Genomic DNA, 17,678 nt, shown 5'->3' on the forward strand with positions numbered 1-17,678 from the left:
GTTGACTGACACTTCTCTCGTAAGCATAACATGATCAAACCCTAGAACTCATTGAGTGTTAATCACATGGTGATGTGAACTAGATTATTGACTCTAGTAAACTCTTCGGGTGTTAGTCACATGGCGATGTGAACTATGAGTGTTAATCACATAACGATGTGAACTAGATTATTGACTCTGGTGCAAGTGGGAGACTGTTGGAAATATGCCCTGGAGGCAATAATAAAATGGTTATTATTATATTTCCTTGTTCATGATAATTGTCTATTGTTCATGCTATAATTGTATTAATCGGAAATCATAATACATGTGTGAATACATAGATCGTAATATGTCCCTAGTAAGCCTCTAGTTGACTAGCTCGTTGATCAATAGATGGTCGTGGTTTCCTGACCATGGACATTGGGTGTCACTGATAACGGGATCACATCATTAGGAGAATGGTGTGATGGACAAGACCTAATCCTAAGCGTAGCACAAGATCGTGTAGTTCGTTTGCTAAAGCTTTTCTAATGTCAAGTATCATTTCCTTAGACCATGAGATTGTGCAACTCCCGGATACCGTAGGAATGCTTTGGGTGTACCAAACGTTACAACGTAACTGGGTGGCTATAAAGGTGCACTACAGGTATCTCCAAAAGTGTCTGTTGGGTTGGCACGAATCGAGACTGAGATTTGTCACTCCGCATGACAGAGAGGTATCTCTGGGCCCACTCGGTAATGCATCATCATAATGAGCTCAATGTGACTAAGGAGTTGGTCACGGGATCATGCGTTAGAGAACGAGTAAAGAGACTTGCCGGTAACGAGATTGAACGAGGTATGGGGATACCGGCGATCGAATCGGGGGCAAGTAACATACCGATAGGCAAAGGGAATTGCATACGGGGTTGATTGAATCCTTGACATCGTGGTTCATCCGATGAGATCATCGTGGAACATGTAGGAGCCAACATGGGTATCCAGATCCCGTTGTTGGTTATTGGCCGGAGGGAGATCTCGGTCATGTCTACATGGTTCCCGAACCCGTAGGGTCTACACACTTAAGGTTCGGTGATGCTAGAGTTGTTATGGGAAACAGTATGTGGTTACCGAAGGTTGTTCGGAGTCCCGGATGAGAACCCGGACGTGACGGGGAGTTCCGGAATGGTCCGGAGGTGAAGATCGATATATTGGACGAAGGGTATTGGAGTCCGAAATTATTCCAGGGATCGGGTGACGACCAGCGTGTCCGAAAGGGGTTTCGGAGGCCCCGGCAAGCGTTGGGGGGCCTTATGGGCCAAGGGGAGGGGCACATCAGCCCAAGAAGGGGCTGAGCGCCCCTCCCACCCCATCTCACGTAACCTGGAGAGGTGGGGGCGCCTCCCCTAGGGCAGCCACCCCTCCCGGCTTGGGGGGCAAGTTTCCTAGGGGTGGGGGCGCCCAAACCCATCTAGGGTTTCCCCTGTGGCCGTCGCCCCTACCCTAGGGAAACCATAGGGCGCCTCCTCCTCCCCCCTTCCCCCTATATATAGTGAGGGAGAGAGAGAAGGCAGCTGCACCCTTCCCCTGGCGTAGCCCCTCCCCCTCTCCTACACCTCCTCCTCCTCTGAAGCGCTTGGCGAAGCTCTGCCGGAGAGCCACGAGCTCCGTCACCACCATGCCGTCGTGCTGTCGGAGTTCTCCCTCAACTTCTCCTCTCCCCTTGCTGTATCAAGAAGGAGGAGACGTCCCCGGGCTGTGCGTGTGTTGAACGCGGAGGCGCCGTTGTTCGACGCTTAGATCGGAATCGACCGCGATCTGAATCGCTGTGTGTGCGACTCCACCAACCCCGTTCTTGTAACGCTTCCGCTTAACGATCTTCGAGGGTATGAAGATGCACTCCCTCTCTCTAATTGCTAGTATCTTCTAGATTGATCTTGGTGACACGTAAGAAAATTTTGAATTATTGCTACGTTCCCCAACAATTTCTCCTCTTTTGTTGGTTGAAATGTCCGCATTGTGCCCAATTGGAGAAACCCTAGGTCATCCAATTTTACAATTTTCATTGATGCATTTTGGTGTTTATGTTTGTAGATGGCGAGGATCGTGAATGTGCATCATGTGGACTTTGCCTCTTTTGAGAAGGGAGACGCCGAATATGGTGACCCAAAGAAGAAGGCGGTAGTGATGGTGTTTTCTACATGTCCTAGCCTTGAGGAGGTTGTGGTTAAGCTCTGGAGAAGGTTGAATTAGATGAAAGAAAGCGATGGAATAGACTTAATCGAAAGGTATAATGTTGGGTTTGGACAAAACATTCGTTGGAAGACAATACCTCTTGTCTCTGACTTTCACTGGGAAGCATATAAGGAGAGGGTCTTGGCATCACTAGATAAAGCACTCGAGTTATTTGCCATAAAGAAGGTTGGTGCTTGGTTGCACATTGATTTGAATCGGTGTGCATTTTCATGTGATGTTAGAAGCTCGGTTCGAGATCCACCATATGGCAATCCAGATGTGTATGACACAACAATGAGCCAGCCTCCATTGACCCAACCTTTGTGTCTCGTCCAGAATGACCAACATGATAATCAAGGCTTGCATATGGAGGGTGATGAGTTTGAAGGTGAAAGCACATTTGCTCCTTTGGTGATTTTAGTAATTCATGTCAACATACATGTTGTTGGACTAATGTTTTCCTCAAGTACATTTCAGGAAAAGTTCAACCTAGGCAAGCAGATGAATGGAGATGTGGACCCCCAGGCTCTAAGTAACAATGTTGGCAAAGCTTCAAGACTCTACATTTCTTGTTAAGTGATCAAAGATCACATTGAGCCCATAGGAAAGCCAATACTATTAAAAGGGGATGAGGTATTGAGCATGGACTATTTTCTCAAAGTGCTTAGAGATATTGCTCAAAAACTCTCAACCACACCCTCATATTCTTCTCTGTCCAAAACCCTGAAGTCAAGCTCGGTCCAACTGATACACATCTACCCAGACTCACTAAGATACACTTGAAAAATCCACTGCCTAAACCCTAGCAACTCGGTCTCACCGAGATGACGTTCGGTCTCACCGAAGTGTGCTTGCCAACCTTCTGTAACCTATTGATTTCACCTCAGAATTTAGAGTGGTTTCAATTGGTGTCACCAAAGTGTGGAAAGTGCTTAGGTCATCACCCATCAGTCTCTCCAAATTGTTTCATCCGTTCTCATCGAAAAGCCTAAATTTCAAACATTTTGCACTAGTCGGTCTCACCGAGTGATTCCACCCCGGCCCATCGAGTTGTGCGTAAAGGTGTGTAACAGTTAGATTTTTGGTGCTAGCTATATATACCCCACCCATTCCACCAACTCCCAGAGAGAGCAAACAGGATGAATGAAAGTACCACTTCCCATATCCATTTTTTGAGAGAGAACCACCCACACTTGTCTTGAAATCAAGGGGATTCCACTCCAACCTTTGATCCTTGATTTCTAGCCCCCTCAAGTTGCTTTCCACTCCAATCCTTCTTGTACTACCATGCCAAATCTATGAGAGAGTGATTGAGTGTTGAGGAGACTATCTCTTGAAGCACAAGAGCAAGGAGTTCATCATCAACAACAATACATATTACCTTTTGAAGAGTGGTGTCTTCTAGATTTGTTAGATGTGACTTTTTTGCGATTTGAGTTCCGGAGATACAGGTGGTAAGTTATGGGTAATGCGGGGGAACTTTAAGACGAGATAGAATACCTAATATGGGAGTGGTTTAAGTGAGAGAATAGCTCCCTTACCAAACCAACTGAGCTATTTGCCATGTTTTTGACAAATGACCTAACTTTGATGTGATGTGCCTGGCTAGCCCGGATCATTCTTAGAGCAGTCGAGGTTACCGGAATTACGGCCTTCCGTACAAGAACTGGCACTATTGTAACTCGCTATGGGCCTCCTGCCTTCGAGGGAGCCTCCAATCTTGTGGAGTTGAACCAATGAGTTTGAAAGGGCAAGGAGATTGCCTACTTCGTGAAGATCTACCCCGTGTGGGGCTAGTTCTTCGTGGGTGGAAGCCATGATGGCATAGACAAGGTTGCTTTCGTGAACCCTTCATGGGTGGAGCCCTTCGTGGGCTCATGCAACCGCTACCCTCCGTGGGTCGAAGTCTCTATCAACGTCGTTGTACAAAAGCACCACCTATCGAAACCACACCAAAAATCACCGTGTCTTCATTGCGTTTGATATTCTAAATTCTACCCCTTTACTTTCTTGCACTTGGATGTTGTTTACTATCCACTGCCCCATCAATGACAACTTAATTTTCATCAAGGAGAATGTGTAAAGTGCAGAACAGCTATGCGAGGTCATTCTTATTTATCCTCAGGGAAGCGAGTTAATAAGGAGAAAAGTGATGTTTATTTCAGGCCAAACTCTCAGTAAAATACCTGGTTGCAAGAGAAACATACACTGGTATTGTTGTGGAGGCTTTCATCGAGAAATACTTGGGTCTCCCACAGGGGTGGGGAGAATTACAAGTGGTACTTTCGATCACGTAGGGAATAGAATCAAAAGCAAAATCCAGGATTGGCTTGAAAGGAAAGGGATATTTTGCTCAAATAAGTTATATAGGCTATTCCTACATATAGCATGAGATATTTCCTTCTCACAAGAAAAGGTTGCAAAGGCTTTTCCTCGTGTATGGCAAAAATATTAGTGGAGCAGTTCTTTGGACAAAAGATCCGTGCACTAGATATCCTCGAGCTCGCTACCTACCCCAAAAGTTAAAGGGAGAACGGGCTTTCGATATTTGCATATGTTTAATCCAGCACTCTTGGGAATGCACGAATGGAGATTTAAGAGCAATCCAAATTCCTTTTGTGCGAGAGTTTTAAAGGCCAGATACTTCTCGAACACTGATTTCCTGCACGCTAGCACACCAAAATCCTCATCGGCTACTTGGCGGACGATGTGGCCGGAAGGGACGCTCTTAATAATGGCTTGATAAAACAAGTTGGAGATGGATTTGCCATATCTTTTTGAGATGACAAGTGGATTCCAGGCACCTTGGTGATGAAGCCATTTCTAAAACTGGGCGCGACAGGCGGAAATCCAACCATGCAACCTTGGACACGCGACATTTTATGTGACCCACTTATAACTGATGTAGATCGACCGAAGATTGTCAAGGTGATGTGATCGATCTGGCACGCATGGAATCAGTGGATGCATGAGCGTGAGGAGATCAATCCTGTGATATCTATCAAAAGGACGAGGAAATCTCTCGCTCTACTTGAATTGCCTCACTATCAAACTAAAATTCTATTAGGTCATGGGTGGCGGCCGCCTAAAGATGGTATTGTCAAAACCACAACCGATGAAACCATTTGCTCTGAGTCTAGCAAGGGAGGAGCTGACGGCATCACTCCATCCGCCACTACCTTCATCGCTGCTTGGAGCAAGTCATACCCCGGAGTGTCTGATCCTTTGATTATGGAGACACTGTCCTTTCATGATGGCGTTTATCCTGCAAGTCTTCAAGGATTCACTCATGTGATCAGAGAGTCCGACTGCGTGTAGTTAGTTAATCTCTAGCACTCTCGGTGCCTTTATTAGATGATGAAATAGGAGAGCTCATACCTAAGTTTACTTCCTTTATCTTTCAACATGTAAACCGCAATGCTAATTTTCTGGCTCACCTTTGTGCGAAGCATTGCACATTAGATGTCACTGAGAATTGACTAGACACTACCCCAGTTCCCTGATCAGCAGCTTTGTTCAATAAAGCTCTCCAAGTTTGCCCGCAAAAAAAATAAACACTAGCTGGTGGCAGTAGGCTAATCTCCTAAAACTTCCAAAAATAACATGATAATGAGTAATTCAAATGAGAATAAAGGTCGGAATTTTCAATGATAACCTCTTGCTGCTAAAGCATCTTGATTTGGAAAGATTTCAGCACTTAGCTGGTTAGGGTTTACTATGAAGCATCTGACATATACCAGGCTAGTTCTTGTGGTTCACACTGCAACAGCCTGGAGTTCACAGGACAAGAACCCTAATGCATGTCCGTATGTGTACCAGATTATGCAGATAACTGATTCAGTCAGTCTTCCATTTGATAAGGACTACAAGTGAGATATCTGGCAGATATATAAAAAATAAAACAAACACTGGAACAACATGCTCTTTGTCAAGGATTCCATCCATCAGAGCATTAGTAATCTATCTGGTACACTGAAACAAAACCTTGTGTTCCTTTTAGTTTCTGATACATAATAAACCTTGTTTAAAGACATGAGAATTAGTAAATAAGCATCTCGATTGTGATAATTTTCAGATGATAAAAACTGACTGATGACAAATTTAGTATTCAAAGTATGTCACTACAAAACCATGGGATTGATGGATGCAACATATTTACAACAGTAGTAGTACAATATACACTTCGAAAATTAGGGACAGCACCAAGGAGGGTCTCTGAAACAACTGGTTAGAACATTTGTATTTAAATGCAACATGATGTGGGCAACTCCATCCTTTGCAGGCCAGGAAACCCGTCAGCGGCTAGTGGCCAAGGTCATCATCTGGTTTCCAGTTCCTTTCACCTTCAACAACAGATCTAGTTTCACCAACAGAATATCCCACGGCCCATGCTCAGATCAGCACTGCTTGAGATTACGGCAAACAATAGCTCATCAGATTGACACTGCTAGATCTGTCAATTGAACCCATCCGAAAGCACATCTGTCTCGGATTTTCTGAATCTCCAGAAATGCCAAGCTTATTGTTTGGTTTAATACTGCAAACTCTTTCTCGAAAGGAAGCCGCATCTTCTGGTCCAACTGCATCAAAAAATCTTTACATCAACTATGGCATTAACAAAGGGAAAAGAAAAAACCAGCAATTGGGTTATTATATCTAACCTTATCAAGACACCGGGTTGCATCAAGTACATAGCAAAAGTAGGACAATTGCCTGTATAGATCTGCCTCTGTGTACTGTCAGCACACAGAATCGGTATTAGTAGCCATCAAATCAAAGAACAAATAAGCACATTATAAACTTAAGCCCGTATCAACAAACCTGTCTTACTAGACGGCCGTTGCATTGTGGATAGTTCGGACAGATGGTTCCTCTCTCAGAATCCCCCATCACTCTAAGGTTCACAATGTGAGTTGAATATTTGCAACCCTCGTCATCGCACTGGAAAGAAATATGTCAAAAGACCAAGGGCCAGAGAATGTGAAATACCAATTGGAAGTGGAAACTGTACTTACCATCAGTAAACCTTTATAATACCGATTGATGAAATTATCAGCCTGTCTTTTTATCTGGCATGGAAAAAAATCAATTTCAGTTCAGCAATCTGAATGCTAGATCATAGTATTACATTAAGTGGTATTAACCTGGTTCGCAAGCACAGCAGGAGAAACTCTGCACTCATCAGTATCATCTGGACATCTTGGGCACCGCATCCGGCGCCAGAAATTCACAGTAGCATCTTTTCCTTCATTTGGATCTGACAAACTAGCAATCAGACTGGACACAGGGGGGCACTCAAAGGTATTGGTACAGCTTGGGCATGACAAGCGCAGTGGCTCACAGCCACGATATCTGCATGTATTACTCATGTTATTTTTAGTTGGAAGTTACGAATTGCATGAATCAAAGCAAAATAAGTATATTATATGTTTACCTCTCGTCTTCATCATCAATTACAGATAAGAGCATGGTAGACGTATCCTCGTTGCTAGACCCGATTGATCTTGATTGGAACTAATTCCAAGGATTTAGAAGGGTTAAAAACACATGAAAAATATACAAAGTAGATAGCTAACCAATAATTAAGAGTGGATGCACACCTTCGATGAGTCGAGTCCAAGACATTCAGCCAGTCGGGCAGGGCTAGTACCCTCAATGGAAGCACATAGACGAGAAACAACAGGATGAATCTGTAAAAGCAATTTAGAATAAAAATACCATACAGACAAATCTGGCATACAAGAACTATATGTTTTCTTATGTGCAAAGGAGGACCTGCTGTGACAAATAGTACTCGATATCGATCATCCACTTGTTTGGGTCTCGTTTTAACTCATCCGGATGTCTAGCTCTTTGAGCAATTCCCCCAGAATGTGTGTTATCTGAATCCTGTTTGGAATAGTCAAATAAAGTTAGGTTTGCCTCTTAATAGTCAAGTAAATTTTAAGGTCTGTTAAGAGCACTTCAAACAAAGAAGCTAAAAACAGAAGTTTCCAAAACATTCTGCCGCAAGGTTTCATTTTTAAAATTACAATCATTTCAAACAAACGAATAATTATGTTCCCTGAATGAGTTATCATTATGCCAAAGCAGAGGTTAACAAATACTCCCTCCGTCCGGAAATACTTGTCATCAAAATGGATAAAAGGAGATGTATCTAGATGTATTTTTGTTCTAGATACACCCCTTTTTATCCATTTTGATGACAAGTATTTTCAGACGGAGTGATCCCAAAATAATTGTCTTAACTTTAGTACAAATAGTACTAAAGTTAGTACAAAGTTGAGACACTTATTTTGAGACGGAGGGAGTAGTACTTAGGGATACCCGTTGCGAGAAAATAATATATGGAACAAATAATAAGACAACAAAAAGAGCGCATCATTGCAATACCTGTTGCGAGCAGATAATATATGGAACAGTATCACCTGCAGAGCATCCAGAGAAACCATTTTGCTTCAGTCTTAAAGCAACCTGAAAAACACAACAACCAAAGGAAAACAGCACTCAGCTCAGCTCATCAGTTTCCCATTTATCTCACAACTGACCAAAAGAAATAAAACAGGTAAATATTACCTGGACATGAGGCTGGTTTTTAGCATCTGGATAATCTTCTGGCGCTTTCGTTAGACTCTTTGTGATGATATATTTTTCAAGCTCTATTTGACCACTTTTCATCTGTGCTTGGACCTGCAACAATACTCATATTCAGTCAATTGTACATTATTACACTAACAAATATAGTACTAATGCATGTACAGTCAAAACTGAAGTGTGGAGCGGTAGCAACCAAAATTAATGCCTCTCAGATAATATGGAAAGGGAAAACTTAAGAGATGAAGAATATATTGTAGGCTACACACCTGGACGAGAGAGTTATGTATTGACTCAATAACATCATCACATGTCCTGTAGAAAATGTTTTAACATGGATGAGATGAAAGGGAACATCTCAAGCAAAATTAATGACGACTAAAATACTTACCCTCCAGACAAAATTTGATTCAGGCAAAAATCACCAATTTCTTTTGACAGCAAACTCCAATCACGCCTGACCATATCGAGTCCCTTGCGCTCAATGTTCTGTATCAAGCATGTTAGAATACCTCGCCTAGTTTTCCAAGATAAATATGAAGTTGGAATAAGCACACACACACCTCTCGTAAACTACCATCTAGTGCCACTTTAATGGCAGCATATTTCTTCTTTTTGAGAAGCAACATTCTTTTGTATACACCATCAAGATCGATCTCCAGACAACGGTACTTCTTGTTCACCTGCATAAAAAGTTGTGGAAAGATGATGTTTTTGTGCTGCTCATAGATCATAGTTTAATATCCAAGGCAGAGTACTACCTCCTGAATGACCTTTCCAGCAATTGCTTTTGCCTTGGAGATGTCATCCAGTCCAGTATATATCATTATGGAGTCCGTGTCACCATAAATAACCTGTCCAATACATGAAAAGAAATATCAATATGACCAATTTATTCGTAAAGAAAGTTGGCGTTCAATCATCTTATAAACAAGGTTCTTGGATATCTTAGAAAGGTTATTTATCACTGAGATATTTATAAACATAAGTTAGTAATATACATACCTCCAAGTTTAAATTATTCTGAACCAGATCAACAGTGTTTTGCAAGATCTCTCTACCCTGCAGGGGCATCATAGCATCTATCAGTCACAACAAATTTAGTTGTACATATTTGTAAATCTACTTCTGAAGGAGAGAAAGTATGTTCTCACTTGTAGGGTAATAAGCTCGGCAAGTGGCTTTGCAAAAAACCTAGAATTAGAAAAGCCCAAGCAACCATACATACTGGGACATAAGGTTAAAAGGATAAGTTAGAGAGACCATACTGGCTAAATGCAAAAGGAATTACAAACACAAAAGGCTTACTTGGACTCTACTTAGAGCTCATCAACTATACTAGACTTCTTTATGGGTGCCAAAAGAAGAGTACACTTAAGAACTTAGTTTGCAACAGTTTTCTTTACCTGTTTGCGGTAAGTTTCAAAGCTTGCTGTTGAATATCAAACTGCTGCCTTTTGAGACCAGAGGCGGTTTTGAGCCATGATTTAACCATTCTTCTCCTCTCCACCAAACTCTTCAGCAACTGTGTTGTTAGCCATGATTGCAAACACATGTTAGAACAAAATTATGCCCTGATGATAAGCTGCATTTCATCAATAACTGAAGTGCAAAGAAAAGTAAAGACAGAACAAGGAATCACGTGCTAAAGTATAGTCCAAGTAAGCCTTTTGTATCGCGGCTGGTCACTCTAAATTCTTAAGTGTACACTTCTTCTGGCATCCATAGAAGCCAATGAGTTTGATTGCAGAACTTGCTGGAGCACTAATATATTAGAAATATTGGGTGTTGATCATGTATTACTTGCACACCAAAATGAACAGAAGAATATGTCTCAGTAGTCTATTCCAAAACCCAGGTTTGTCAATTCTCACAGCATTTAAAATTGGTAGGGGGAAGAAGGGGGGGGGAGTACAATTTTGGTCCAGCTTAGTTACAAAGACTGGATATAGTTAAGAAATATAGTACTCCCTTGGTCCTATGACGTTTTGGTAGTTCAATTTGAAATACCAAAACGTCATATATTTAGGAATGGAGTAGCTTGTAAGCTAGAATCACAATGAACAAGTTTACAAAATTCCAATGTCCAACCAAAAGCATGAACAGGTGTGGTGGCTAAGCAGGAATAGCATATTTTATTACTGTAATTACAACTCTGAATATTAATAACAAGTTACTCAGAAAAATTAGCTCAAAGCAAACTTTTTATTGGTTATATTCTTGGTGGCAAAGTTCCAAAGCAATATGGGTGCTACCCATAGGGTATCCCACCTATGGCATGTTAGTATGTTGTTACCCTGCTAGCGGCTCAAAGATTTGCAAAAGAGTGATCCTCCCATTCCCCCAAGTAAAGAAAAACTCCATATCCGAATAAAGCATATATGTATGTACGTACCTCAGGTAAAACACCAGTAGCCTTTGAAGTTGGCAGGTTAGGGAGATTGCCATCAGAAGAACGCTCAACGGTGGTAAAGCAGATATTGAATTCCTGAGCGGAGAAGAGAATAAAAGAAACAGTGAATATATATCAAGGGCGTTGCTTAACAGTCGACTCATGGAGAATAAGCCAGAACTTACAAAATCTGTGAAAAATAACGACTCACCTGAATTATTGAAGGATAAAGACTGTTGAAGTCCAGAAGTAGAATATACTTGTCGTATAGACCTTTTTTAGGCTCCAAAACCAAGCCACCAGCATATGAAGGGCCTTTTCTTGCTTTACCTTGATCACCATTATGCACCTCATCATCAATGGAAGGATCAGCAGCACCATCAGCAGCGTTTCCACCTTCGGTATCAGCATTAAGTTTTCGTTTTGCAGAGTTCAGCTCCTTATTGCGTGCAGCAAACTTATCTGGTATAATGAATTTTTTTGCATGGAATGAATGCAACAGTAGATATTCTACCCTCTGAGCCCTAGCACCCTGCGTCCATTTCATGTGAAAGATCATGTCAACACAACATTGTTTTTTGTCCTTTTTTCAAAGAAGACTGCATTTTTGCAGATGTATACTTTGCATAAAAATAATAATGGTATACCTGGAGAGTTTTTCCCCACAAATTACCACTAATATTTGTCAGTTGGCGTGTAAGCGGGAGAACACTCAAGTGGAACATGAGCTCCAAAGAAAGCCACGCATCAGTCTCCCCGTACTCAACCTAGATGAGGATGATAAATTGGTAAAGTTTGCTTCAGTTCATAATTCTTAAGACATGGCATTCTCTTGAAAGAAGTAAACATGATTTCTGACTTCAAAGAAACCACACCAGCTTTAGAAGTGTTCCCGATGATTGGAACATCGGAGGTATATCATGTGGCGAAACCTCTCTTCTGTCTTTTTTCAATTGAGTCTCTGCAAGTTGTGTCAGAGAATAACTCACCTGCGTAAAACATATAGGTTAGAGTTGTTGAGTTTGGCTTTAAGATTGCACCAAACAATTAAAATGCTGGTTACCTCCCGCAGAAGATCACGAGAGCATAAGTAGGTATCACAGAGGAGACGGCCAGCAATACAGGATATAATTCCTGGACTTGCCCCAGAACCATATAGTGTGTTTCCTTTGGTAAGCCTGGGCATTACTGATCTTCTAAGGCGACCAATTTTGGACCACATGCTGCTTGGTACTTTGCATGTCTAGCAGAAAAAGGGCAGAGGTATATTTCTTATTTGATTGAATTAAAAACATGATTAGACATTAGTAAAATCATAGTGTAAGTTCTCTAACGTGTTGCTGACCACTTCGTCCAGAACATTGAAATTAAAACATCAACAGAACCCTTTCCATCTACTTCAAGGAGAACATGGAGCTACTAGTACAGGTTCCATAGAGGTATGAAAATTAACCAGAAATATAATAATAAAAACCTGAGCACGGTGCAGAAGGACATCCAGGTCGAATCCCGAAATGTTGTGCCCCACAAGTACATCACAATCAAGTTTACTAAGTTCAATCATCAAACGATTTAACAAAGCACGTTCACTGAAAATGGAATAAAAAGATTAATAAATGCAAAGATGAGAACTCAGATTTGTTCAAAGTAACATGTAAAATGCATATGCAACAACAGTACCCACCTGCTCTCTAGTGCCAGCACGTTGCTACCAGCCTTCTGGTTCCTATCAGAAGCTTCTTTAGTGAGGCCTATAGGAAATATGCTGCCTTCAAGCTTGCGCATAACAGTAAAATGGCTGATCGTTCCCCGTTTCTGCCAATCTTCAGAACGCATTGGAGTATCAATCTGAAATGACCCCAAAAGGCAAACAACATTTATTTGGTAGAAAGTGTTTCTAGCTTATAAATAATCTTGCAAATAGGTAAACTCAATAATTGTTTCAGATAAAACCAAAGTGGTTTGTCTAAAAAAGAACTGCTTCATATATTGAGAGACATGGAAGGTTCAATTGCTTGATACATCATGCCAAAGTATGTCAGCTTTTCTAGAAAATCTTGTCCAGAAGAAAAGGATAATCATTTACCTGATACCTGAACTGCTTTATTATGTACAAATAAATACTAGAATTAAATACTTCGACCCCAGATTAGCATGCTTACTTTTACTTGGTGACAACATATGACTGATGCTGACACAATCTCATGCACGTTGTGTTTCTCATTTATGACAGTTTTAAGATTAACAGCCGCAACTACAACTGGGGGGACTTCCAGTGTGGTACTTGTCATCAAAACAGAAATGTCTTTTGGGGAGTCGACTGTAACTTCAAATTTACACCAGCTAACCTGTGGAAATGCCAAAAAGCATCAGCACCAATATAATGCAACAAAGAATTTAGGCAGGAAACATTAGAGTATCAAATAACTTGGATATAAAACACAGGCTGGAATGAGAGGACAGCATGAAGTCAAGGCTATACCCGCTGAGTAGATGGACATGCCACAAATTTAGAAATCGATAGCCATGAAGGACCCTTGATCTTCCTTTTGATGAGAAACAGTTCAAGTGCACTGAAAAGGTACAATGGTTACTGTATGTGAGGAAAGGATTTGGCACGGAGTAAAGCACTGGAATTGTTGTGTACAGCATGGGTCCCACATTTTATGGATCATACCTATTGTTTGTCCCAAGTAACACATGGAAATGTTCACCTCTGAGGTCGGCTGGTACCGCAGGATCCTACGAAAATGCATATGATATAAGGAAAAAAGAAAATATGAAACAGAAGATCCATTGTTCAAGAAACATACCTTGTATGGGTAATTGATTTTCAGGACATACTGCTCACCAATTGGTACATCGGTCCTCTCAAATGCATAGTTCCTCTAAGGCATGCCAAATATGAACAATTAGCATAGACAAGGATATTAAAGGGGTTGAAGTTACAGGATGGTTCCACCTACAAACCTTGACTGGAGTCATCACAAAACTTGAAACATTGAGGTCAGACAACTTCTCAGCTACTTCACTCTTTAGTCCAGATGACAACTCCTGGGAAAAAGATATGTAGTGTGCATATAAGATTAATATGTTGCAATGACCATTAAGCTTAGTATGAAAATAATCAATCTCTCACATGTAAAGTTGCTCGAAGTGATGGCGAAGCATCAGAACTTGTGGAGTTCTTCTCAATCCTTGATATTGTGTCCCTTGGGAATACTGAACTGCTTGGGATTGCATATATGCACCTTTGCATATTTTTTACAACAACACAACAACTATGGAACCGCTTGCCTATTACGACCTAGAAAGAAAAGCAGGTGGTCAAAAAAGTGTGGTGTATAACCTAGAGCAGCAAACATGTAATAGCTGATAATCCAATAGAACATGTAATTATTCAACAAAGTTGATACCTATTTCTGACATACTTGACCATGGCAAATATATATGAGCTTCAAAAAAATATTGACTACTTTATGGAAGTAATGATCAGTGCCTCTATGGAATACATTCATTCATTCAGGTACTAAAATGCATAAACAACCACATAATTTATATAAATGAGCTATCCTATACGAAGCTAAAGAATCACTTAGTTTGGTGCTGGTGAAATATTGTGTGAACAAAACAAAGCACTTTAACAGATGCCGGCAACTAAACATGTCTCTTATAGCGATTATTCACCACAATACTTCAATAGAAACTTAGTACGAATGATATTTACCTTTCCAAACAAATAGACTGTGCCTGAATTAATACCGAAGGGCTCCTCATATGCATCCAGCACATAGAACGGCAGTGCTCCATCCTTCAGCTCAAACTCCGAGCTTTCATCCACATCTGTGTTACCATTAACAGACACCTCTCCCTCGCCTCCTGCATTCTCCCCCTCCCCACATATCTTCATCCAACCTGCTGTTGCACTCAACATATCCCCATTCCTGGTGCCCTCTGCCTTAATTTTAGCATTTAAACGGTGCACCTTCTCTATCTTCACCTCCCCATTAGCCTCCTGCTTCAGTTCCTCCGAGCTCTTATTCTCATCAACCAATTCAGCACTAGAACCTGGAGCTGCTTCTAATTTGGGTTGCATTTCCACATCAGGCTTCAATTCCACCTCTGGCTGTAATTCCACCTCCATATCGTTTCCATGGTCTGAAACCACATCAGGCTCGAACCCATTATCCGATCTAACCTCCATTTCAGCATGTACGGCTGCTTGAATTGCCTTAATTTGGGCAACTGGAGCAGGCGTCGGTGTCGGGGCAGAGACCCTGCCAACGCGACGACGGCGCTCCTCGCGGTCGTTCTCGTCGGGGGCGAACTCGGCGATGACGTCGTCCACGATGCTGTCCGCGGCCAGCGACGACCCCTTGGTGCGGTCGCTGCCCGGCTTCTTAAACACGGAGGAGGTGAACATGGAGGAGAGGCGCTGCTTGCCCATCATCGCGGCGGCGGCGGAGAGGGACGCCGCCGCAGCGGACTGCTGGGGCGGACGCTTCGCCTGGGGAGGGCGCGGCTGCTTCCGCTTGCGGGGGGCGCCATCCTCGCCGCCAGATCCCTCGTCGGAGGAGGAAGGGAGGGCGCGGTGGGTCCAGTCCTCCTCGCGGCCGTCGTCGACGTAGCCAAGGCCGTCGTCGTCGATGATGAAGGCGCCGGCGTCCTTGCGGCGGCGGGCGACGAGGGCGGCGTAGTCCTCCTCGGCGACGGTGTCGTAGATCGGGTCCTCCATCCGCACCTGGACGGCGGCGGCGGAGCGGGCGCCGCCGCCGCGGATGGCGCGGAGGCGCTCGAGCGCCGCGGAGCGCGCCACCGCCTCGGTGCCCCGGGTGCGCGTGCGGCGGCCGGATGCGGCGGCGTCGGCGGGCGCGTCGTCCATGGCTTCGCCCCCTTCCTCCTTCTCCTGCTCTCCCTTTTTTTTTCTCTCTCTCTCTCTCTCCTATCTCTCTCGCGGGCTCTTCTCTGAATCAGGCGCAGACAGGAGGGCGTGGATCTATTGTGAATGTGCGGGTGTGGCTTTGGCGGGAAGGTGTTCGAGCATTTGGCGCGCAGAGTTTTCAGGGGAGCGGTAGCCCCTGGGTCTAGGGTTTTTCAGATCGGTTGGAGAAGAAGCGGATGATCCACGCGTAACTGGGCCGCTGTGGGCCCTGTCATTGTACTGGCCCGTTGAAATCAGACAGTGGATCCGGCCGTTTTGAAGCTCATAAAAAAAATAATCATCGGGAGCAACTAGTTAACGAGCGCTCCTTCGGAAGCCTCGCAACGATCAGCGCCACTTGGCGCGCTCTCAGTCATTCGCCACGTGTCGTGCTTTGAACGTTACCTCCGGATTTTGTTTTTCTTATTTTTCCGCACGCGTTTTCGGCTTTTTAAACGGTTTTTTTTCGGGGGGTTTCGACGTTTTGGTTTTTCCCCGGTCTTCCTTAGCTTTTCGATAAAAAAAATTAAAAAAAAATCGCGAAAAAAACACGTTTTCTTTTTTTTCCTTTTGCAAAAGTCACGGTTTTTTCCCGTGAGAGGCACGCTTGTGCTTTAGCGAGAGTCACGGTCGTGCCTTTCGAAAACGGGAAAAAAAACGTGTTTTCTATTTATTTATTTTTTCGCGAGAGTCACGGTTTTGCTTCCGCGGGAGGCACGGTTGTGCTTTCGCGAGAGTCACGGCCGTGCCTCTCGGAAAGGGAAAAACAAAACGCGTTTTCTATTTTTTTTTCTTTCGCGAGAGTCACGGTTTTGCTTCCGCGAGAGGCACGCTTGTACTTTCGCGAGAGTCACGGCCGTGCCTCTCGGAAACGAAAAAAACGCATTTTTTGTTTTTTTTTCTTTCGTGAGAGTCACGGTTTTGCTTCCGCGAGAGGTACGGATGTGCTTTCAGAAAGGGAAAAAACCGTGCTCCCGATTCGGTTTTTTTGCCTGGTTTTTTTCGTCTGGTTTTTTCATGAAAAAAAAGTTCGTCAAAACCTATCAACATGGGATTTAGTTTTGAAGATCTCGACGCGAGGAATCCAATGATGAAAACGGTCCGAGATTTGGACGAACGGTTTAAAAGATAAAGCGTTTTGAATAAACGAATCTACGAAAAAAGGGAAAACTCCCAGGTTGCGACAAGTGGCGCGCTGCATGTGCGCCACTTGTCGCGACCTGAGAAAGTGGAGTATTCTTTACAACGAATACTCCTTAATTAGTGATTTCGATAATCATCATAATAAAGTTTCCAGAAACCCCTCAAAAAAAAGTTTCCAGAAAAATATGAAGGGATCTGACGGCGAAGATGGCACCCCCCGCAAGGTAGAGATGGTTAGAAAATTTATGCCCTTTAGAATTTTCGTAAATTGTGTTAAGTGAAAAAAATCACAAATGATTATTGCACTTGTGGTCTCCTCCTTCCCCTCCTCGCTTCATGGGTGGATCCGGTGTGGGGGTCATGGCCCCCGCAAACATTTTGCAAAATGTTTTTTGACTTTGGTGCAACCTAAATACTCCAAAACTTCAACCC

General features: G+C 43.0%; 1 protein-coding gene across 1 annotated transcript; it reads right to left on the reverse strand.

Annotated features, from left to right (window-relative positions):
• Positions 1-6,255: 6,255 nt before the first annotated feature.
• On the reverse strand, positions 6,256-16,231 carry LOC125545387 (DNA polymerase alpha catalytic subunit). Its single transcript, XM_048709305.1, has 31 exons — positions 14,910-16,231; positions 14,322-14,489; positions 14,153-14,236; positions 13,996-14,070; positions 13,860-13,924; positions 13,665-13,755; positions 13,345-13,530; positions 12,867-13,030; positions 12,657-12,771; positions 12,246-12,425; positions 12,058-12,171; positions 11,830-11,949; positions 11,394-11,714; positions 11,186-11,278; positions 10,197-10,315; positions 9,945-10,017; positions 9,796-9,852; positions 9,552-9,644; positions 9,354-9,473; positions 9,182-9,279; positions 9,060-9,105; positions 8,773-8,886; positions 8,590-8,670; positions 7,972-8,085; positions 7,797-7,886; positions 7,631-7,710; positions 7,341-7,548; positions 7,212-7,265; positions 7,018-7,137; positions 6,858-6,932; positions 6,256-6,776 (listed from the first exon to the last, which is right to left on the reverse strand). Exons 1-31 carry the CDS (start codon positions 16,062-16,064, stop codon positions 6,630-6,632), a joined length of 4,620 nt encoding a protein of 1,539 aa, XP_048565262.1. The 5' UTR covers positions 16,065-16,231; the 3' UTR covers positions 6,256-6,629.
• Between the last annotated feature and the right edge of the window lie 1,447 nt (positions 16,232-17,678).

Source organism: Triticum urartu, chromosome 3, assembly GCF_003073215.2.
Source record: "Triticum urartu cultivar G1812 chromosome 3, Tu2.1, whole genome shotgun sequence".
Taxonomy (NCBI): Eukaryota; Viridiplantae; Streptophyta; class Magnoliopsida; order Poales; family Poaceae; genus Triticum; species Triticum urartu.

Bases quoted from the DNA above. Each gene is read 5' to 3' on its own strand.
- LOC125545387 (XM_048709305.1), bottom strand. From the start codon at position 16,064: ATGGACGACGCGCCCGCCGACGCCGCCGCATCCGGCCGCCGCACGCGC. The intron at 13,531-13,664 runs GTATAGCCTTGA...GCATTTCCACAG, and splicing joins CATGTCCATCTACTCAGCGG to GTTAGCTGGTGTAAATTTGA. The intron at 12,772-12,866 runs GTGGGTACTGTT...TTCCATTTTCAG, and splicing joins GTGCTGGCACTAGAGAGCAG to TGAACGTGCTTTGTTAAATC.